The sequence below is a fragment of the Anarhichas minor genome, unplaced genomic scaffold, assembly GCF_050575085.1.
Source record: "Anarhichas minor isolate MPS153535 unplaced genomic scaffold, ASM5057508v1 ptg000129l, whole genome shotgun sequence".
NCBI lineage: Eukaryota > Metazoa > Chordata > Actinopteri > Perciformes > Anarhichadidae > Anarhichas > Anarhichas minor.
The window spans coordinates 238,350-263,385 of record NW_027466575.1 but is presented as its reverse complement, the minus strand read 5'-3'; the positions used below and the strand labels follow the sequence as shown (position 1 = coordinate 263,385).

General features: G+C 40.8%; 1 protein-coding gene across 1 annotated transcript in view; it reads right to left on the bottom strand.

Annotated features, from left to right (window-relative positions):
* The window catches only part of btr30 (bloodthirsty-related gene family, member 30), a 27,352-nt gene extending 2,316 nt beyond the window's left edge, over positions 1-25,036 (bottom strand). Inside the window, exons 1-12 of the mRNA XM_076083385.1 lie at positions 24,989-25,036; positions 13,770-13,919; positions 13,111-13,533; positions 12,916-13,020; positions 12,738-12,833; positions 11,024-11,257; positions 10,437-10,620; positions 8,325-8,414; positions 5,399-5,425; positions 5,290-5,316; positions 899-1,074; positions 651-806 (exon numbers count right to left, since the gene is read on the bottom strand). Of these exons, the coding sequence (XP_075939500.1) occupies positions 651-806; positions 899-1,074; positions 5,290-5,316; positions 5,399-5,425; positions 8,325-8,414; positions 10,437-10,620; positions 11,024-11,257; positions 12,738-12,833; positions 12,916-13,020; positions 13,111-13,533; positions 13,770-13,880 (1,629 nt within the window). The 5' untranslated portion in view covers positions 13,881-13,919; positions 24,989-25,036. The remainder of the gene's footprint in view (positions 1-650; positions 807-898; positions 1,075-5,289; positions 5,317-5,398; positions 5,426-8,324; positions 8,415-10,436; positions 10,621-11,023; positions 11,258-12,737; positions 12,834-12,915; positions 13,021-13,110; positions 13,534-13,769; positions 13,920-24,988) is intronic.

The window sequence follows — 25,036 nt, the reverse complement described above, 5'->3', positions numbered from 1 at the left end:
GGAGAATGTCCGGCCATCTGTTCGTGACCTCAAGCTGAAGCGCACTTGGGTTCTGCAGCAGGACAATGATCCAAAACACACCAGCAAGTCCACTTCTGAATGGCTTAAGAAAAACAAAATGAAGACTTTGGAGTGGCCTAGTCAAAGTCCCGACCTGAATCCGATTGAGATGCTGTGGCATGACCTTAAAAAGGCGGTTCATGCTCGAAAACCCTCCAATGTGGCTGAATTCCAACAATTCTGCAAAGATGAGTGGGCCAAAATTCCTCTACAGCGCTGTAAAAGACTCATTGCCAGTTATCGCAAACGCTTGATTGCAGTTGTTGCTGCTAAGGGTGGCCCAACCAGTTATTAGGTTTAGGGGGCAATCACTTTTTCACACAGGGCCATGTAGGTTTGGATTTTTTTTCCCCCTTAATAATAAAAACCTTCATTTAAAAACTGCATTTTGTGTTTACTTGTGTTATCTTTGTCTAATATTTAAATTTGTTTGATGATCTGAAACATTTAAGTGTGACAAACATGCAAAAAAATAAGAAATCAGGAAGGGGGCAAACACTTTTTCACACAACTGTATATGTGTGTGTATATATAACATATATAACATATATATATATATATATATATAACATAAGGTAGTAAGTGTGGACCTTGGTGAGGGGGGGGGTGGTGAGCGCTCTCATTTGGCTGCCGCTCCACCAGAGGGCGTAGTACCCGTTAGAGGGACTCATGTCAAACAGGCCTTTCCTGGGAGCCGACTCACTGACGACGCCCAGCTTCCAGTCCTTGTTGTCCCCGACAAACACCTGCACAGGTGGACAGAACACACACGTTAGTACAGGTCGGTGGATCACCGGATCGCAGATCGGACCCCGGATCAGGGGGATGTGGGTCTGACCTCCCAGTAGTGGCGTCCCGTGCTGAAGTTCTCTTTAGCGATGACGCAGGACCAAACGTCGAACCGCTGCTGACTGTTTCTGTAGAACTGAAGCTTCTCGCCTCTCTTCACCTGCTTCCTGTCCTCGGACAGGATGAGGAACGGGTACGCCGTCACCGGGTTCAGGGTCACGTCCTCTGGGAACAACAGGGACACCGTGACCTGAGGACTCAACCAAGACCTGAGGACTCAACCAAGACCTGAGGACTCAACCAAGACCTGAGTCCTGAGGACTCAACCAAGACCTGAGGACTCAACTAAGACCTGAGTCCTGAGGACTCAACAACAACAATAACTAGAAAATTCCTAAAGAAATTTTGACATGTTACCGGTAGTGTCATTCAGGTTCAATTGAGATAGCACTCTATCATACAGTCATTCAGGTCTTAGATATTTTTAGAGGACTTTTCCCCTCTCACCCCCCACCCCACCCCATTTCAAATTAAAAGCCCCACAGAATGAATTCTAACTGGAATGCTTGTGATGAAGCCTCTCATTTTAGTGTCAAACATTATGATTCTGTCTCCTCTCCCCCTCTCTCACCCACCCAGTCCCACCCTTTCAAAATAAAAGCCCCACAAATACAAGATTCAATCCAAGAGTATGAATCTAAAATGCAGAAAAGAGAGTAGCGCTATCTCAATTGAACCTGAATGACACTACCGGTAACATTGCCGTGTGTATATATTGCGATTTCTTCGGGCAGTAGAAGCCACACTGTCAAAATTTCTTTAGGAATTTTCTAGTTCTGATTATGATTAAGCCCGATGGATTATATTCAGTGTGCTTTGTAGCACAAAGGCAGTAAAACTGCCTTTGTGCTACAAAGCACACTGAATAACATTAGGAATACTGAATGTTAACGTTAGCATGCTCAAACCACAGCTAACATCTATCTAATCTTTTGCATGTTAATGGAAACATGCTAACTTGTTACCGTGGTAATATGCTAACATTTAATATGTAATGTTGAGGGTGTCTGCTTGTTAGCCAAAAGTATCATGTTAGTATTAATTAAACTAGGATAACAATAATAAATAAGTAATAATAACAAAAATAATAATCATAATATCCTATTCAAAATGGACTTTGTTAGCTTGCTAATTAGCATGTTAGCATTCAATGCAAAAAAAGGTTGGACTTTATCTCTGTGAGCTAAATGCTAACATTAGCATACTAGCATGCTAACAGCTGAGCTAAGTCAAACAGCTGGTTAAAACATCTTTATTAACAAACGAATATTAAATATAAAATTAAAACTGCAAACAGCGATGTACGGGCCTTCGCACCTTCCCGCGTCTCGGGGTACTGGCGGGACGCCGGCAGAAGCGGCCATAAATATCTGCGACCATCAGACAGCTTGCCCACAAGTTAGACGTATTTTTAATGCTTGGACTGTGATGCTGGAAATTATGTAGTGCAAATATTCCACCAGTTCCTGTATCCACTATGTGGCGCTAGAGAACGCGCGCAAACATGCATTATGTTGCTCTACATAGAGTATAGACCACATCATGTAAATGTAATGTAAATCGGATTCAGTTTGTCACATAACGCTGTCTTCCTGTTGCCAGTAGGTGGCGCTATGACTTTGAGTGAAAATTGGCTTGTAGACATCCTCAGGCCTTGACTGTTATCAAATATGGCAAGTTTGGGACAGATTTGAGCAAGTCCAGTGAAGTTACATCAGCTTGTTGTTTAATGGCGAATCACGTAAAATGGCCGCCAAGGCTTCGCCATTCCATCAAACGTAAAGCTTTAAGTAACTTTTAATTGCAAAGGTCTTTAGATTATTATGACCAAATTTGAAGTGGATCTGACAAAGTCTCTAGGAGGAGTTCGTTAAAGTATAGCGACTAGAAATCATGGGAAAATTCACACAAAATCAAAATGGCCGACTTCCCGTTAATTTTAGAGCAGTGTCCCAAGTTACTTTTTTTAAGTCTCCATGTGATACATGTCCCTACCAAATTTCATACATGTAGGTCAAAGGTAGCGCTGGGGCTGCATTTTTGAAAATTTGTAGGGGGCGCTAGCGAGCAATTTTGTCATGCTTGAGCATTAGACCCATAAAATATCAAATTTTCCCGCAGTCCTGATATGCTCACCAAATATTGGGGTGTTGGGGACATGATAAAGCCCCCAAAAAGGCGTTTCATTCGAGAGAATAATAATAATAATAATTAAAGCTGCGAGCAGCGATGAACGGGCCCTCGCAATCTGCAGCGCATCGGGGGTGGCGGCGGGACTCTGGCCTGCGCGGCCGAGAACGTCCGCGACCGCCGGACGGCGCGTCCGCGAGCGAGACATTTTCAATGCAGCGTGGACCGCCTGATGCTGGAAATGATGCTTTGCAAATAGTCCGATGCTCCCTGTATCCGCTGCCTGGCGCTACAGAACATGTGCAAACATGCATCATGTAGCTCTGTGTCAAATGTGAACCACATTGTGTAAAAGTCATGTAAATCGGAGGTGTTTATCACAAAATCCAGATTTCCTTTCGCCAGCAGGTGGCGCTGTGAGTATTAGGGGAAATTAGCTTGTAGACATCCTCAGACCATGAGTGTTATAAAGCATGAGAAGTTTGGGACTGTTTGGAACAAGTCCAGCTGAGTTACATCAGCTTTTTTCATGGGGAATCACGTAAAGTAGCCGCCCGCTACGGCTAAACGATTCCGTCAAACATAAAGATTTTGATAACTTTTAATCACAACTGTCTTGAGATTGTACTGACAAAATTTAAACAGGATCTGATGTCCCTAGGAGGAGTTCGTAAAAGTATAGCGACTAGAAATAGGCCAAAATCGATGGAAAAATGACACATAAATCAAAATGGCCGACTTCCGGTTGGGTTTAGAGCATGGTCCCAAGAGACTTATTTGTAAGTCTCCACAGGATACATCTGCCTGCCAACTTTCATACATGTAGCTGAAACGTAGCGCTGGGGCTGCTGTTTTGAAATATTGTAGGGGGCGCTATAGAGGCAATTTAAAACGGACGATTATAAAAATCATATACAATATTTCTTCCAATGACCTATGACACACGTAAAAAGTTGCATGCGTTTTTGAGCATCCCAAGTTAGTAAAACCATCAGCTTCGTTTTTCATGGCGAACGATGCGTCGCCACAGCAACAGTGTTCAACGAAAACGCACAATATTCTCGGCGATTTATCATCAATGTCTTAAGGCTATCCTTACCAAATTTGACACTCGTCAGGTCACCTGGCTAGGAGGAATAACTAAAAGTATAAAATTTGACATTTCCTTTAGCCAGTAGGCGGCGCTATGAGTTATTGAGTTTTTTTCAATTGAAGTATGTTCAAACTTGAAGTAGCATCATGTGTAAGAAGTTTTGTGCGGATTGGATAATGTACCTTGGAGTTATCACAACTTCTTTTTTCATAAACAATGAGGTAAAATGGCCGCCACGCCACGTCAAGGTTCTTCGATGAAAGCGCACGATTTTGATAACTTTTCATCACAAAGGTCTTAAGAGCATCCTGACCAAAGGAGAAGTTGATCACATAAATTCTCTAGGAGGAGTTCGTTAAAATACGAAGGCTGAAATCTGCAAAAAGTGACAAAAAGCACAACTTCGTGGGTTTACTGTAGCGCCCCCTAGTGGTTGAATGCAAAACAATTCCCAGGGTATGTTACAGGATGCGATGTGCACATATGCTGCAAATATTGTAATTTTAGGACAAACGGTTGAGAAGTTATGTGTATTGATATTAAGCCACGCCCCTAAGACGTTTATTGGTCCATATCTTGTAAACGCTAAGAGCTATCAAAAAGCTTTTGATAACTTTTGATGATCTATATCCAATAATGATCCACAACAAATTGGGTAGTAATCGGTCCCAGCATGTAGGAGGAGTTCGCAAAAATGTGTTTTACACTAAATTCAATATGGCGGAAAATCTAAGAAGGCGGAGCTTAGGGGTCTGAGAGGCTTTTTTTTAGATCTAGCGGAGACGGACATGTGTGTCGAATTCCAAGTAAATCAGACATACTGGCCAAGGGGCATCGCCGGTTCGCTTTGTAGGGGGCGCTAGAGAGCCATTTTTTTACACCGAAAGTTGCATCCTTTTTCATACATCCATTTTCACCAGTCCTGACAAGTCCCCAAAATCTGGTGAGTTTTGGAGTATGGCAAGTACCCCCCAGATGCTCCCAAAGTTCTGAAATAAATATCATACTAATAACCCCTACAGTTTCAATAGGGCCTTCGCAGGCCCGACGTCGGTTGCTCGGGCCCTGATAATTCCTAGTTTCAATAGGGACCTCGCGGCCCGACGTCGGTGCTCGGGCCCTAATAATAAATATTGTAGTTGAAGTTAAACACTCACCCATGTAGACTCGGGCCTTCTTCTGTCCTGTGAAGGACATTAAAGCTGATCAACATGTCAAATCATTCATTAATAACTTTATATATCAGTTATTGATTAAAAGACCAACCTGAGACCGGTTTGAACTTCTTCCGATCTGAAAGGAAACAGGAAACCACAGTCACTCTTTCACATTAAAGGTCACACTGACTGTCTTATTGGATGGTGCCAGCGGAACCGACTCCAGATCAACTCTGGTAAAACCAAAGAGCTGGTGGTGGACTTCACTCTCCTCCGGTACCAGTGAACATCCAGAGAACGGACATTGAGATGGTGAGATCTTATAAGTACCTGGGTGTTCACTTGAACAATAAACTGGACCGATCACACACACGCACTCTATAAAGAGGGTCAGAGCAGACTGTGCTGAGGAGACTCAGGTCCTCAGGGAGCTCTCCTGACCTTCTTCCACTCTGTGGATATACAGGTGCTGGTCATATAATTGGAATATCATCAAAAAGTTGATTTATTTCACTAATTCCATTCAAAAAGTGAAACTTGTCTATTATATTCATTCATTACACACAGACTGATATATTTCAAATGTTTATTTCTTTTAATTTTGATGATTATAACTGACAACTAAAGAAAATCCCAAATTCAGTATCTCAGAAAATTAGAATATTGTGAAAATGTTCAATATTGAAGAGACCTGGTGCCACACTCTAATCAGCTAATTAACTCAAAACACCTGCAAAGGCCTTTAAATGGTCTCTCAGTCTAGTTCTGTAGGCTACACAATCATGGGGAAGACTACTGACTTGCAGGTGTCCAAAAGACGACCATTGACACCTTGCACAAGGAGGGCAAGACACAAAAGGTCATTGCAAAAGAGGCTGGCTGTTCACAGAGCTCTGTGTCCAAGCACATTAATAGAGAGGCGAAGGGAAGGAAAAGATGTGGTAGAAAAAAGTGTACAAGCAATAGGGATAACCGCACCCTGGAGAGGATTGTGAAACAAAACCGATTCAAAAATGTGGGGGAGATTCAGAAAGAGTGGACTGCAGCTGGAGTCAGTGCTTCAAGAACCACTACGCACAGACGTATGCAAGACATGGGTTTCAGCTGTCGCATTCCTTGTGTCAAGCCACTCTTGAACAACAGACAGCGTCAGAAGCGTCTCGCCTGGGCTAAAGACAAAAAGGACTGGACTGCTGCTGAGTGGTCCAAAGTTATGTTCTCTGATGAAAGTAAATTTTGCATTTCCTTTGGAAATCAGGGTCCCAGAGTCTGGAGGAAGAGAGGAGAGACACACAATCCACGTTGCTTGAGGTCCAGTGTAAAGTTTCCACAGTCAGTGATGGTTTGGGGTGCCATGTCATCTGCTGGTGTTGGTCCACTGTGTTTTCTGAGGTCCAAGGTCAATGCAGCCGTATACCAGGAAGTTTTAGAGCACTTCATGCTTCCTGCTGCTGACCAACTTTATGGAGATGCAGATTTCATTTTCCAACAGGACTTGGCACCTGCACACAGTGCCAAAGCAACCAGTACCTGGTTTAAGGACCATGGTATCCCTGTTCTTAATTGGCCAGCAAACTCGTCTGACCTTAACCCCATAGAACATCTATGGGGTATTGTGAAGAGGATGATGCGAAATGCCAGACCCAACAATGCAGAAGAGCTGAAGGCCACTATCAGAGCAACCTGGGCTCTCATAACACCTGAGCAGTGCCACAGACTGATCGACTCCATGCCACGCCGCATTGCTGCAGTAATTCAGGCAAAAGGAGCCCCAACTAAGTATTGAGTGCTGTACATGCTCATACTTTTCATGTTCATACTTTTCAGTTGGCCAAGATTTCTAAAAATCCTTTCTTTGTATTGGTCTTAAATAATATTCTAATTTTCTGAGATACTGAATTTGGGATTTTCCTTAGTTGTCAGTTATAATCATCAAAATTAAAAGAAATAAACATTTGAAATATATCAGTCTGTGTGTAATGAATGAATATAATAGACAAGTTTCACTTTTTGAATGGAATTAGTGAAATAAATCAACTTTTTGATGATATTCTAATTATATGACCAGCACCTGTATATATATATAGTATATATATATATAGTGTATATATATATATATATATATATAGTATATATATATATAGTGTATATATATATACACTACCGTATTTTCCGCACTATAAAGCGCACCGGATTATAAGGCGCACCTTCAATGAATGGCCTATGTTAGAACTGTTTTTATATATAGGGCGCACCGGATTATAAGGCGCATAGAATAGAATAGCGTCGTAAGCGTGTCTCTTGAAAGGTGCCATTTTGGGGTCTTTATACACACAAGTGGTGTTGGACTAGGAGTAAGCACAGTACCGGTGTTTACCGCGGTGCTGCTTTGTAGTTTACCAGTCGTACTGAAACATTTTGACAGAGCGCCGTGTACAACCAGTATGGATCAACCAATTAACCAATTGATCCATATATAAGGCGCTCCGGATTACAAGGCGCACTGTCGTTTTTTGAGAAAATTAAAGGCTTTTAAGTGCGCCTTATAGTGCGGAAAATACGGTATATATCCACTATGCTGTTGTAATCCTTTACATTTCCCCACTGCAGGACTAATAAGGGATTATCTTATCTTAATAAAAGATGTTAGTGTTGTCAGCTGGTATAAACGCAGCATAATATTAATACTACTAGTCCCGTGATATTAATACTACTAGTCCCCGTGATATTAATACTACTAGTCCCGTGATATTAATACTACTAGTCCCCGTGATATTAATACTACTAGTCCCGTGATATTAATACTACTAGTCCCGTGATATTAATACTACTAGTCCCGTGATATTAATACTACTAGTCCCGTGATATTATTACTACTAGTCCCATGATATTAATACTACTAGTCCCATGATATTAATACTACTAGTCACATGATATTAATACTACTAGTCACATGATATTAATACTACTAGTCCCATGTCAGTAAACAAACGGAGTGAAGATCTCCTATGACACAGAATTCTCCTCTTCATCACCTTTCAGAGACCACTGACTCTTCCTCAGACTGGCTGTGCTTCCTCTCAGACTGAGCATGCTCTCTGCTGACATCAGGTCACCTGCCAACCCTGAAACACAACACACACATCAATGTACCCTCACACAAACAGACACGCACACATATCTTCAGACGTTATAGAGACGTTATAGAGACGCTATAGAGACGCTATAGAGACGCTATAGACGTTATAGAGACGCTATAGACGCTATAGAGACGCTATAGAGACGTTAAAAAGACGCTATAGAGACGTTATAGAGACGCTATAGAGACGTTATAGAGACGCTATAGACGTTATAGAGACGCTATAGAGACGTTATAGAGACGCTAGAGACGTTATAGAGACGCTAGAGACGTTATAGAGACGTTATAGACGCTATAGACGCTATAGAGACGCTAGAGACGCTATAGAGACGCTATAGAGACGCTATAGAGACGCTAGAGACGCTAGAGACGCTATAGACGCTATAGAGACGCTATACAGACGCTATAGAGACGCTATAGAGACGTTATAGAGACGCTATAGACGCTATAGAGACGTTATAGAGACGCTATACAGACGCTATAGAGACGTTATAGAGACGCTATAGAGACGTTATAGAGACGCTATAGACGCTATAGACGCTATAGAGACGCTATACAGACGCTATAGAGACGCTATAGACGCTATAGAGACGCTATAGAGACGTTATAGAGACGTTATAGAGACGCTATACAGACGCTATACAGACGCTATAGACGTTATAGAGACGCTATACAGACGCTATAGAGACGTTATAGAGACGCTATACAGACGCTATACAGACGCTATACAGACGCTATAGACGCTATAGAGACGCTATAGAGACGCTATACAGACGCTATACAGACGCTATAGAGACGTTATAGAGACGCTATACAGACGCTATACAGACGCTATACAGACGCTATAGACGCTATAGAGACGCTATAGAGACGTTATAGAGACGCTATAGACGCTATACAGACGCTATACAGACGCTATAGACGTTATAGAGACGCTATACAGACACTATACAGACGCTATAGAGACGTTATAGAGACGCTATAGAGACGCTATAGAGACGTTATAGAGACGTTATAGAGACGCTATACAGACGCTATAGAGACGTTATAGAGACGCTATAGAGATGCTATAGAGACGTTATAGAGACGTTATAGAGACGTTATAGAGACGCTATACAGACGCTATACAGACGCTATAGAGACGTTATAGAGACGCTATAGAGACGCTATAGAGACGTTATAGAGACGCTATACAGACGTTATAGAGACGCTATAGAGACGCTATAGAGACGTTATAGAGACGCTATAGAGACGCTATACAGACGTTATAGAGACGTTATAGAGACGCTATAGAGACGCTATAGAGACGTTATAGAGACGTTATAGAGACGCTATACAGACGCTATAGAGACGCTATACAGACGTTATAGAGACGCTATAGACGCTATACAGACGCTATAGACGTTATAGAGACGCTATACAGACGCTATAGACGCTATAGAGACGCTATACAGACGTTATAGAGACGCTATAGACGCTATACAGACGCTATACAGACGCTATAGACGTTATAGAGACGCTATACAGACGCTATAGAGACGTTATAGAGACGCTATAGAGACGCTATAGAGACGTTATAGAGACGTTATAGAGACGCTATACAGACGCTATACAGACGCTATAGAGACGTTATAGAGACGCTATAGAGACGCTATAGAGACGTTATAGAGACGCTATACAGACGTTATAGAGACGTTATAGAGACGCTATAGAGACGCTATAGAGACGTTATAGAGACGCTATAGAGACGCTATACAGACGTTATAGAGACGCTATAGAGACGCTATAGAGACGCTATAGAGACGTTATAGAGACGTTATAGAGACGCTATACAGACGCTATACAGACGCTATAGAGACGCTATAGAGACGCTATAGAGACGTTATAGAGACGCTATGGAGACGTTATACAGACGTTATACAGACGTTATAGAGCAGCAGGATCACTTTCTATCTATCAATCAATCTTTCCCTAATGCATTTCTGTGGCGCTCCCGTTCTGTCCTCACCTAACCCTCTGGAGACCTCCCCCGATCCTCTGGAGACGACCTCCCCCATCCTGATGTCGTCCATCTTGTCCTTCAGCTCAGACAGAGAGCTCTTCACCTCCACCAGCGGGAAGTGGAGCGAGAACTCCTCGTCCTCCTCTTCCCGCTGCTCCTCAGCCAGAGGAGCTGTGGCCTCCTCAAAGCTCTGAGGAGGGGGGGACGGGGGGACGTTGAGAGAGGAGACAAGGAGAGAGGACAGAGAAGAGAGGAGACAAGGAAAGAAGAAAGGAAGAGAGGAGACGATGAGAGAGGAGAGAGAAGAGAGGAGGAAAGAAGACAGAGGAGACGAGAAGAAAGAACAGAAGAGAGGACAGAGGAGACATATATCTATATCTATATATTTATTTATACATACGTATATATCGAGCTGATGTGTTGTGTAATGTTGTATTTGTGTCTTTACTCCTGGATTATCTTCAATAATATAAATATTAAAGTCTGTGTCCTTGACTCCCCCGTCCTCCCGCCTTCTCTATTCGCATCTACTGTGGGCGGGACTAAGGTGCAAAGAGAGGAATGGAGGAGACTGGGATGAGTCCAGGTCTTACCTGCAGGAAGCAGATGTGGTCCTGACTGACAGCCTGGACCTCCAACGTGGCTCTCCGGTCCATCAGCTCGCCGAGCTCCGCCTCCAGACGGCTCACTAGCCCCTCCCCCTTCGACATCACGCTGTCCAGCTGGTTCTCAATCCCGCCCACAACCTGAGACCGGATCCTGTCCAAGGAGCCGGTCACCTGGTCCAGGAGGTGTTCCACCTCTCCTCGCTCTCCGTCTGCGTAGTTCTGAACACATCATCAACAACATAAACTAGAAAATTCCGAAAGAAATTTTGACAGTGTGGCTTCTACTGCCCGAAGAAGTCGCAATATATACACACGCCAATGTTACCGGTAGTGTCATTCAGGTTCAATTGAGATAGCGCTACTCTCTTTTCTGCATTTTAGATTCATACTCTTGGATTGAATCTTGTATTTGTGGGGCTTTTATTTTGAAAGGGTGGGACTGGGTGGGTGAGAGAGGGGGAGAGGAGACAGAATCATAATGTTTGACACTAAAATGAGAGGCTTCATCACAAGCATTCCAGTTATTCTGTGGGGCTTTTAATTTGAAATGGGGGGGGGGGGGGGGGTGAGAGGGGAAAAGTCCTCTAAAAATATCTAAGACCTGAATGACTGTATGATAGAGTGAGACACAGAGAGGGAGAGAGAGAGACAGAAAGATAGACAGAGAGGAGAGAGAGGCTGAGTGAGACAGGCAGGCAGACAGTTAGATGTGTTTTTTATGTTTGTGGTGTTAATAATGTGAGCTCCAGAGCAATAGACAAAACTGGTACCGTCTGCTTTCTTTGAGAAATTAGTGGTCAGATTTAACATGGAGTCTAATGGAGCAGTTGGTTGGAGTTCATGTCGCTCTGCGGCTCTTTGAGCCAAATGTGTAAGTCTGTTGGATTCCACAGACACTTTACTGCAACCAGCACAACATTTCCAAGCTTTTTGGCCAAAATGGTGAATAAAGAGTAGAAATTGCGGGAGCTGGAGCAATTTGTTTGGAAAAATCACAGAAGATTTTCCTGCTCCGCTCTCACTCTAGCTCTTAACGAGCCGTGCAATACACACCCATTATAAAATCTGAAACTGACCCAAAATTTTCCTGAAACTTAATCTGTGACTTCATGAAAACTGTGCTAGCTATCAAAATGTCCATTTGGCTCAATAAAGTGCAGCGTTTTGTCTACGTTTTAAACTTTGAATCATGTTTCTACGTTAATGTACGGCTAGTCAATATGGGACCAAAGTTAAGTGTTTTTTTAGCTCTCTTCACGCCGCAACCCCATTCAAGTGAATGGAGAAATTTTGCTCAGTTTTTGGGGATTTTCGGGAATTTTCAGGAAAACCGCTTTGGCGAATCTCTCCGGAAAATAGATAGCACACTATTCCCGATCAGGCCACACGTTTTGATGTATTTTTCACGCCGCTGTTGGCAACGCTGTGTGAGGAGAAGCGCGCCAAACTTTTGGATAAACCTGATTATTATTATTATGATGATTAAGCCCGATGGATAATATATAGTGTGCTTTAGGGTTAGGGTTAGGGTTAGCACAGTTTTACTGCCTGTGCCACGAAGCCACACTGAACAACAATACAAACATAGAAATCATAGAATTAAACCAGCTTTTACACATGAACTCTTATTAATAGACAGATTTTATTTACATTTGAACCACAAACAGCAGAAGAAGAAGCTGAAAACAAGATGGCCGACCTTCACTCCCTCCAGCTTCCTCTTCAGCTGAGTCACATGGATCTCCTTCTCTCTGATCCGGTTCAGGATCTCCTGCTCCGTCCTCGCCACCTGTTTCTGATAATCAATAACCTTGTTTTATTAACTTCACAAAGAAGAGAACCTCCTCCTCTCTCTCTCCCTCCTCCTCCTCCTCTACCTGTTTGCCGAGTCTCTCCGTCTGGACTGAGACTGTTTGGTGAGTTCGATGCTCCTCCAGGACACAGATGGCACAGATGCAGCGCTGACACGTCCGACAGTAAACCTGACAAGTGAACACATCAGAGGTGAGAGAAGACTGTGACCGGGAGGTCGTCGGTCCTCCAGTAAAAACAGGAAGTGGTTGTCGGCTCACCTCCAGCAGGCGGCGGTGGGCGCGGCAGGTGCGGCCCCTGAGGGCCTCCTGGGGGTCCATGAGCGGGTGTTTGGAGTAGAAGGCCGTGGTCCGGTGCGGCTCCAGGTGCTGAGAGCAGTAGGAGGCGGTGCAGGTGAGACAGGAGCTGACGGCGGGCCGTTTGACCCCCGTACAGACGTCACACCACACCACCTCCTCACCCGACGAGGTCACCAGGTCACCAGGCACCGTGACATCAGTCGCCGCCGTGCCGTTCCTGACGGCCGAGGGTAACCCAGTGGCACCGTAGCGGGACTCTTTGTATTTATCAGCGATGAGAGCGAAGACTTTGTTGACGCTGAGACGAGGACGTTCTTCAAACTGTCGTTTGCAGAGAGGACACGTACAGACGGGACTGGAGGCCCAGTAACCTCCGATACACGCCTATAAAACAAGAGAAGAAGAAGTAACCTCCGATACACGCCTATAAAACAAGAGAAGAAGAAGTAACCTCCGATACACTTAAATCACCTCTTCTTCTTCTTCTGTGGTGCTTTAATTATTATACAGTAAATAAACTAATATTCACACATCAAGAGTTTTATGTATCTCTCTGTTCATCGTGTTCATAGTGGATCAGGTCTCAGTGACGCCCCCCATAGGAAGTGGCCTTGAGTCACCTGACAGTAGTTGTGTCCACACGGAGTAGAGACCGGTTCATCGAACAGGTCCAGACAGATGGAACAGGTGAGTTCCTGCTCTGAGAACAGATCTGGAGCCTCCGCCATCATCCTGCTGGAGGTGTTAGCTTCCCGTTAGCTTTCCGTTAGCTTCCCGTTGTAATGAAACAGAGACACAAACACCAGAGTTCATTTCTTTGACTAAACACAGGAAGCAAACAGGATGAAACTGGAAGTGAGACGACAGGTCAAACAACATTCCTCCTCAACGAGGAAAATAACAGCTGAGTCACTGACACACCTGGAAGGACAGACATGTGTAGAGACAGACAGACATGTGTAGAGACAGACAGACATGTGTAGAGAAAGACAGACATGTGTAGAGACAGACAGACATGTGTAGAGACAGACAGACATGTGTAGAGACAGACAGACATGTGTAGAGAAAGACAGACATGTGTAGAGAAAGACAGACATGTGTAGAGAAAGACAGACATGTGTAGAGAAAGACAGACATGTGTAGAGACAGACAGACATGTGTAGAGAAAGACAGACATGTGTAGAGAAAGACAGACATGTGTAGAGACAGACAGACATGTGTAGAGACAGACAGACATGTGTAGAGACAGACAGACATGTGTAGAGACAGACAGGTGTAAAGAGAGACAGGAACAGAGTGAGACAGACAGACAGACGGGATGGGGTGGTTAGCATGTAGCATGTAGCATTGTTCTGCCTGTTTAAACCTCAGTCACATTATTGAACACAGAATGTAAACAGGAAGAAGAACAGAGACACGTGATGGTGACGGGACCAGAATGTTTGTAACACTCAACATCAACTCAACGTTGTCTCAACGTTTGAGGCTTAAAGTATGGACCATTCCCACCACTGAGAGGAAGACATGAAGATCCTGCAAGTCATTATAAGGAGACACTATCTCATAATTATGAGAATTATGAGTTAGTGTCTCCTTTGTCTCTGACAGGAGTGAGCTTAGCTTAGCATACAGGTCACTGACCCCCGTTTTCAGTCTTCATGCTACGCTAAGCTAATCAAGTACTGAACTCACAGACGAGGAGCTGTGAGAGAAAACCTGATGATGATGATGTAATCATTACTTTCATTATTGATTAATATGAAGATTATTTTCTAGATTCATTGATTAATAAAATGTATTTAAATGTTTTATTCAGTTCCACATATTCAGCTTTATACAAACAATAATAATAATAATAATTAAAGCTGCGAGCAGCATTGATCGGGCCCTCGCAACTTCACGCACGTCGAGGGTACTAGCAGGACTCTGGCCATGCATTTCTGTGACCGTCATACACTGCGTGCACGAGTTAAACGGTATTTCCTGGTACTGGCAGGACTCTGGGTGACGCGGCCATGAATTTCTGTGACCATCACACTCTGCGTGCACGAGTGAGATATTTCCTGCTTCGACCAGCAGCGTAGCAAGATCATGTTGCCAGGTCTTAAGCCTCAAATGTTTTGAGTGTACCTCCGATACAATCATAGATGTAAGCCTTTAAAGATCATTAAGAAAATGAATGTGTGTGAATGCGCTTCAGTGTAACATAACAGACTGTCAGTTTACTGGGATGGGGTTCAACTCCCTGCAGTGTCCTGCTGATTGTATTTGGACTTACATGAAAGTTAACAAAACAGTAGTGCCATTTGCTGTTACTTGAACACTTTAATTTAACACTGTTTTCATTTTAAGTTCTTCTGTAACTTTAGATTGTAGTGTGAAGCATTCATTGTAACGTTTAACCTGATTGTCATGAAGAAGCTCTGGACAGATCATTTATACTAATGCCCACTGACATGGTTTGAGAATCCACTGTTATCTAACTTTTGCTCTCCAAGCATCTTAGTTTGCACATATTTAGATCAGAGAAGTCTTTTTCTCATGGTGTGCCCACAAACCCTTTCAATAAGTTCAGAGTTTGGGCCGCTGTAATTATAGAATCCTGCTTACGTCCGTGCTTATCAGTAGGTGGCGCTATGACTATGAGTTAATATTGGCATGCAGAAGTCCTAAAGCCATGACAGTCAACAAGCACGTCAAGTTTGGGACAGTTTTGACAAAGTACAGTCGAGTTACAACAGCTTGATGGATGATGGTGAACCATGTAAAATGGCCATCACACCATATCCACCTCGTTCGATGAAACCTCAAGCTTTTAGTAACTTTTAATCGCTAAGGTCTTTAGATTGTTCTGACCAAATTCTAATGATGAATTAGAATGGATGAATTCCCTAGGAGGAGTTCGTAGTACAGCACCTGGAAATGGAGAGAACCACAAGAAATTCATACAAAATTCAAAATTGCCGACTTCCGGTTGTGTTTAGAGCATGGACCCCTCATGTGATACATCTGCTTACTCAAAACTCCAAGAGGATTTTTTGTGCGTCCCATCACGATCCACATACCTACCAAATTTCATACAGCTAAGTGAAACGTGGTGTTGGGGCTACTCAATAGGGGGCGCTATCCAGCCAATACTTCATACTGCAGCTGGACACCCCAATCACACAGCAATTTTTGCAAATTCTGGCTTGCGTGCCAAATTTTTAAATATTCCCATTATCTCAAGCACCTCCTTTTTGCGACGAAACACGTAAAATAATAATAATAATAATAATAAACATTAGAATAACAATAGGCCTCACTTTTTACCATTTTCATTGAACCGTTAGCTGCAGCCATTCGTCAGAACATCTACATAAAAGGAATTCAAACACTCAACACCCATCACAAGATCAGTCTCTATGCAGATGATATAGTGCTCTTCCTACAAAACCCCTACTCATCACTACAGGAAACTATTAAAGTCATGGAATCATTCTCTAATATCTCCGACTACTCCATTAACTGGAGTAAATCATCCATCCTTCCATTAGATAGTAACAGTTGGGATGGGGGAGCCCATACACCACCTATCCCTTTTTGCACAGGTGCCATCACGTATTTGGGAATACATATTTCCCCCAGGCTGTCAGAGCTGTTCACACTCAACTTCACTACATTACTTAAAACAATAAATGACGACCTCCTCCGCTGGATGAACCTACCATTATCACTCATGGGCAGAATAGTTACAGTTAAAATGACAATACTTCCTAAAATAAATTACCTTTTCACAATGATACCATCTCAACCCACCCACTCCTGTTTCAAATCACTTGACTCAATCATTACTCAATTCTACTGGAAAAATAAAACACCAAGAATTAAACTGGCCACTCTACAAAAACCAAAAACACAAGGAGGACTTGAAGCTCCACATTTTTTTCACTACTCTCTAGCAAATAAACTTCAATACATTCTTAAATGGATCCACCCCAACCAATCAGACAACACATGGTTAGATATAGAACAGACAGTTTGTAAGGACATTCAGATTTCTGACCTACCATTTTTAAGCCAATCTATCAAACGCCATCCTTGTTTCAAAACAAGCCTGGTGGAAATTCCACAAAATCACTTTTGCACCTTCAAATTTTACTCCCATATGGAACAATCCTGATTTTCTAAGTCACAAGACACCTCTTAATCTCCACACATGGTCCGCTAAAGGCATCACTCATCTGAAACACATCTTCAATAATAACACCTTGGTTTCATTCCCTCACTTGGTTCAGAAGTACGGCATCAGGAGCAATACATTTTTGGAATATCTGCAACTCAAATCATCAGTTCAATCCAAACTTACCACTAAGGCCACTAACCTAGAACTACCCCCCTCAACCTCAGAATTAATTAATATCCGCTCTTCAAAAAAGTTAATCTCAAAAATATGTAGAGTAATATCACAGTCTGACAAAACACCATCCATACCATCAAGAAAATGGGAATCAGACCTGTCCATCACTCCTGATGCGGATTTCTGGAACCAAATCTGCAATAACATCTACTTCATGACTAAAAATGCCAATTTACAACTAATACAGTATAAAATACTTCACAGAATTCATTACACTGGGCAAAAAATGTTTAAAATGGGATTCACGTCAGATATCTGTCCACATTGCACTCAAAACAGCCCGGATAGCTTTGTTCACGCCACCTGGCACTGCACACCAGTTAATCACTTTTGGAAAGAAATAACTGAGTCACTGTCTGTCTTCCTGGGCTGCCTCGTCCCATTATCCCCTTCACTGTGCTGACTAGGAGACATCTCAACAATACATCTGAGCAAAACAAACCGCCGATTACTCCTCGTGGCCCTAACTATCGCCAAGAAAACTATCCTCATGAACTGAAAATCAAGGAATAACACACACATCACACACTGGAGAAACTTAATGATAGAGTATATTTCAATGGAAATCTAACCTCGTCCATCATATACAATACAACAGAACACCACTCCACCTGGTCATCCCTCACTATGTTTCTGCAAACGTGACACCACCCATCCTATTAATATTAAAATTTGTATAGTATATATATATATATATATTGTTTATGTATTTATTACTATTATTGATTTTTGTTTTTCTTACCTGACAACCAATTGAAACCCACGTACATGCATACATGAACATCCATATGCACACATACTTACCTGTTTTTTTTTTGGTTTGTTGTTTTTTTAATTATCATTATTTATTTTTTTTTCTTCCATCTCAAAAGGCTCAAGGACATTCTCACACACACACACACACACACACACACACATACACATTTACACACACACTGACTATATGATGTTTGCTGGCTTTTATCCCACTGTTCTTGTCATCCTCTTGTTGTTATGTCTATGTATTGCCTAATATTGTCTCTTGTCTTTCAAGAAAAAAAATAAAATAAAGAACAATAGGTCCTATTGATAACACTAATATACAGATATATTATATAACACTAATATACAGATATATTATATAACACTAATATACAGATATATTATATAACACTAATATACAGATATATTATATAACACTAATATACAGATATATTATATAACACTAATATACAGATATATTATATAACACTAATATACAGCACTGTAGATGGAATCTCAGGAACAGATAACATTGCTGAGTTATGGCGACAGCATTATAGCATCTTATTCAACTATCAGAAGTGATTTGTATAACGTGGACAATTCTGAGAGTAATGAGTCAATGGCAGTTACGTCATATGAGGAGCACCAAGCTATAAATAAACTGTCTGTGGTTTAGACCAGGGGTTCTTAACCTTTTTGACCTCGGGGCCCAACTTTTCAAGTACAAAGTGTCCCGGGGCCCATTCAAATATTAACACTATTAGTTGAACTAATTGATCTCACTCTTGGTTTGATTTGTATTCAATAACTATATTGTTACCTGTTCAACTCCCCCCTATTTTGGAGCACAACCGCCTAAAATGACATACCCAAATTAAAATGGCTGTAGCTTCTGAACCACTCTGACTATATGCATCAAAAGTGTCAGAAAACCTGTAGGTCATACAGAAACAGAGCAGTGGGCCTTTGGAGTCAGTAAAAATTGAAGATTTTTGTCCGCATAAAATAAAAAAGTATCTTTCAGTATAAATAATTGCCTGTGGCTGTATCTGTACAGGTAAAGGACAGTATAGGGCTGTAACTACACTATCAGTGAACAACTGCCTCAAATTTGAAGAAGATTGGACAAAGTATGACCATTCTACAGTGTTTCTTCCATGAAGAGATCCAGGCGGAGCTCTCAAAGGATATTTGGAGACCCAAATGGACACATGGTAACCAAATGATATTCTGACACACGAAAGGTGTTTCTCCCTTTATATTTTGATATTATAGTATTTTCCTTTTATTTTTAGCCTTTGCAAATTGCAAAAACTATGTATATATGGTCGAAGACGTGGGTGTGTGGGTAGCGGACTTGCTGTGCGTAATGGCTGCGACCAAGCGCACGATCGAGCATGCGGGTAGCTCAGTTACGCAAGGTTATACGTTGGTTGACGGCTTATAGAAGAGGAAGATAAGGTTTGTACTATAAGTACTAGCGTTTTCTGAAGCCACTAGCTCCATGGTAACATCCGCTAGCACATTGTCGGGTCTGTAATGTGTCTTTTTCTGTCGAAATGCTGCAAGATCCGACTTGCAGCGGTTATGGCGACTTTGGACAGTGTGTGTTTGGGCTCCTTTTGTGAAACATCCATAAGAAATGAAAGAAAATCGATGATTTCTTTGCAAAGATGAGGATTTTGGGCATGCTGGGATACCAAACACGGCCATGTTTTGTGACGTAGATTGCGCAAGCAAGCCGTAGGAACGGAAGGGGATCGAGGACGCCGGCGTCCTCGCGGAGTTGAACAGGCAAAACCCTTGTCAAATAAATGAGATGATACAATGTGACGATCACAAAGACATTTATTTATCATGTGTATGTAAACCTGCATACACAACAAGAAGCCCAACAGGCTTTCCCACGAGCGTTGGATGTTTCGTCGCTAGGTGTCGCTTTATTTTTGAAGGCTTCAGTGCTTCGTTTGATAGCATTAGCCCACATTCCACACTGAGCCCTCGGCTCTGCCTCGTTGCCTCCGTTCACAAAGCCGTACTTAAGAAAGTCAGGATTGTACTTGCGCACACATTTAGACTTTTGGGGGGGTATGGCACCACTGTCTTCATTTTTTCTTTTTAAAAACGTATCCATAACTTTCGCTACAGGCTAGCGGCTAGCTGAGTGTCTTCTTCTGCTTATTGGAGCTTGTTAAACAACTGACTGACGCATTACCGCCACCAGGTGGTGGGAAGCTATATTGTAACTGAGCGTCTCATGGATAACAGTAATATCTCTGGTGTCTTCAATTGATAACCTATGTGGTCCCGCGGCCCTCGCGGCCCACAGCTGCAAAACTGAAAGTTGTTTGCGGCCCTCTAGGTGGCGCTCGCGGCCCAATTGTGGGCCGCGGCCCCATGGTTAAGAATCACTGGTTTAGACCATATTACTGCTGAACACCTTAAAGATGCTAGTCCGAGTTTTAGCTCCTCTCCTCGCTATTTGTTTAACTGGCGTCATGATTCACGGCTTGTTACCAGACTCAATGCTGTCTGTTCTCTTAGTGCCCGTCATTAAAGTGTGTAGCCTAGACCATCACCCCTTAATGACAAGCCGCGACCCACGACCCAAATTATATATATATCTATATCTATATAGATATATATATATCTATATAGATATATATAATTTGGGTATATCTATATTCAAGAAGTCTAGTAGTAGTAACGTATCTGTGTAGTAAACAACTGACAAATCAAATAAAGAAAGTACACATCAATTATATTTTAACAAATATTATACTAATTTTTCAAATGTAACTGGATGGATTATAAATAATGCATAGAAATACATGAATAAATGTTCTTCTCATTTCAAGTAAAATAATGGCTGGATTAAAAAATAAATTTCGCAACGAAATTAATTTTAGAAAAATTATTTTCACTTAATTGCCCTGCAGCTTTAAATTCAGTTCATTCAGGATGAAGTGAAAAGGCCACAATATTATATTTTTCTCATCTTCTAAAAAGAGAATTTAGTGTTGGAAGAATTCACCTCTATGAGTCTGGTCTCTCTGGCCAATTTTCTCTTTTGGAAATCGTCCTATGATTTGACTTTCACACTTCAATAGTCCTGCTCTGCTGTCTATCTCCTCGTCTCTCCCCCGTGTGTCATGGTGTGTGTACATCTCACTCAAGTCAGGAAACTTGTCAGAATACTCATATTTGATTGGATGAGCTGCATCACGTGATGTGATTCACAACGCATTGGTCAGTGTTTTTCCTGCACCGCTGAACAAGTGCCGTAAATGCTGGAATAACTCCGCTGCATAAAAAATGCCCTTCAAAATAAAATCACATTTTTTTTTTTTTTTTTGTCAGTCAAAGGCCCGCGACCCACTGAAAACGGGTCCACGAACCACTTTCTGGTCGCGACCCACCAGTTGAGAATCACTGGCCTAGATCATCACAGGCCCGTTGCTTTGGCCAGCGTACTGTCAGAAGTCCTAGAAGGAATCCTGCAGGACACAACATACGAGTTTATCAGCTCCACAGATAACCAGTTGGGCTTTAAAGCCAAACATGGCGCTGACTTGTGTTTATATTACGGGTGGGGGAAAAAATCGATACAGCATAGTATCGCGATATTTTGCGTGGCGACATTGTATCGATACATGGACGCCAAGTATCGATCTTTTATTATATAAACTATTACATTTTTTTTTTTTTTTTTTTGAAAAATCAAATCAATTGCTTTTTCAGTCCACTAGATGGTGCTGAGTTGTTTTCTGGTGAGGTCAGCAAAGGTCCCGGGTCAGCGTGATTGGTAGGAAGTTGGTCAAAACAAAGATAGAGACATCTGGCCTCACAACGGGGTTAAATCTGCCACCAGTAGCCAGGCTCATGGGGAGAGTGCAGCGCATAACTGTCTCTCTGCCCTCGACGTCCACGCATCACAAGTTATACTGAGTTATATAACTCTTATATCCTACTTATATAAGTTATAGTTCATATACTGAGTCCACACGTTTGCATTCAGTTAAGTTGGACTATGTAGTAATACAAACAGTTCAGTTTGTCAGGTGCAACATTTATGACATTGTTGGTCAGTCTGTCTGCTTGACAATCATATTTTGCTGCAATAAAAATGATTGAAGTGAGATGAACAGACTGAAAACTTCATCTTATTAGATAAAACATGTTGACACAGTTTTCCTTTGGGGACATAATTTGAAGTTGAAAAAAGTAATAAATCGCAATATCGTGATAATATCATATCGTTACCCAAGTATCGCGATAATATCGTATCGTGGGATCTCTGGTGATTCCCACCCCTAGTTTATATGCCTTAAAAGAATCTGTCAACGAATACAGAGGTCAAGCCATTAGTTGGTATGTGTTGTATTGATGCTTCTAAAGCTTCGTGTATCACAGTAAGTTGTTGTTGTCCTCATATACATTGTGAGATATGTAAAATGGGGTAAAAGTGTCTCAGCCCCATTTGGGGTTAGCAATGGTGTCCGACAAGTTCTGTTTAATCTGTATATGGATGATCTGTCCAAGCATTGAAAGCCTGTAATACTGGTGCATGATGGGTAATACTCTGGTTAATCATGTCATGTATGCAGATGATCTGGTGATCTTTAGTCCATCTAGCGCTGGTCTTCAGCAGCTCCTCACTATATGTATAGTGTGTGAGTATATATATATATATATATATATATATATATATATATATATATATATATATATATATATATATATATATATATATATATATATATATATATATATATACACACACACACACACACACACACACACACACTATATGTACTGTGTCTGGAGTGGAACATGACATCAAATACAACGCCAGTAAGAGTGCTATGCTGATCTGTAGAACCAGAGAGGACAGATGTCTAAACTTCCCTGACTTCACATTGTCTGATGATAACTTGGTGTCTGTGAGGAAGTAAAATATCTTCATCATTTTATAACAGAACACATGATGATGATGACATTTCTAGTTAATGTCGTCGGATGTCTGCTCAACAAACAGTCTCACGTTAGTCTGGTCCGTGTACAGATGGAGTGAAGATGTCTCTGTTCAGAGCATATTGTACACCACTCTACTGCACACTTGTGGTCAAACTACAACAACAAAGAGCTTCCAGAGACTTCAAGTCTTCCAATGACGCCATGAGAATACTGCTGAAGAGAGCGAGATGGAGTAGAGCCAGTGAAATGTTTGTGGCTGCACGAGTCAACACTTTCCAAACTGTGTTAAGAAATCTCATGTATGAATTCATCTGTCGACTTAATGACGCTGAAAATGGGATCATAGTTGTTTTAACCAACATAAGGTTTAGCAGCACACGCTACCAGTCCAGCTGTGGACACATTGGTACAGCTGTCTCTCTGTCATTGCTAGGCTTCCGTACTTTTATTGTTTGTACGTCATTTTATGTATTTGTCTCTCTGGACCCTTAGTCTGAAATAAAGTCTGTCTATCTATATCATATAAAACAGAGAAAAGTTACTTTAACCATTAATTAATTCTAAAAAAAAGTTTGATTTGAATTATGTTTTTGTCTCAATGAGTGAATGGTTAGACACATTTAAAATAAATAATGTAATTAAATGATGTAATTAAATAATATAATTAAATGATGTAATTAAATAATATAATTAAATGATATAATTAAATAATATAATTAAATAATATAATTAAATAATATAATTAAATTATATAATTAAATAATGTAAATAAATGATATAAATAAATAATGTAAATAAATGATATAAATAAATAATGTAAATAAATGATATAAATAAATAATGTAAATAGATGATATAAATAAATAATGTAAATAAATAATGTAAATAACTTTTATAAATAAATAATGTAAATACATTTTATAAATAAATGATATAAATAATGTAAATAAATTATATAAATAAAATGTAAATAAATAATGTAAATAAATAATGTAAATAAATATGTTAATTAATAATGTAAATTAATATGTAAATTAATAATGTAAATAAATAATGTAAATAAATGATATAAATAAATAATGTAAATAAATGATATAAATAAATAATGTAAATAAATGATATAAATAAATGATATAAATAAATAATGTAAATAAATAATGTAAATAAATAATGTAAATAAATATGTAAATAAATAATGTAAATAAATGATATAAATAAATAATGTAAATAAATATGTAAATTAATAATGTAAATAAATAATGTAAATAAATGATATAAATAAATGATATAAATAAATATGTAAATACATAATGTAAATAAATAATGTAAATAAACGATATTAATAAATAATGTAAATGAATAATGTAAATGAATAATATAAATAAGTGATATAAAGTATTTAAGTCTCTGAATCTGATGATGAAGACAACGTGAGTCTCTGATGATGATGATTAGGGCGTGGTCTGCCTTCATCACATTCTTTGCTCTGTGACGTTAGACTGTTTAAATAAAGTTCACTTGATTTGAATGTGTTGATTGACAGACGATGACGCGGCAGGTTCTGTTTTTTTTAGCACGTTAGAGATTCAGAATGAAGAGCAACGAGACTCAGAAGTACAAGTACACAAGTACATCGGTGTATCAGTACATTCATGTATAAACATATATAAATGTATAAACGTGGCAGTGTGACGCTGCAGCAGAACAAAGGGTACTTACCTTCCTCTCAGCCTCGCGACGTGTTTCTGCCTCAGAGCTAGAAACTCA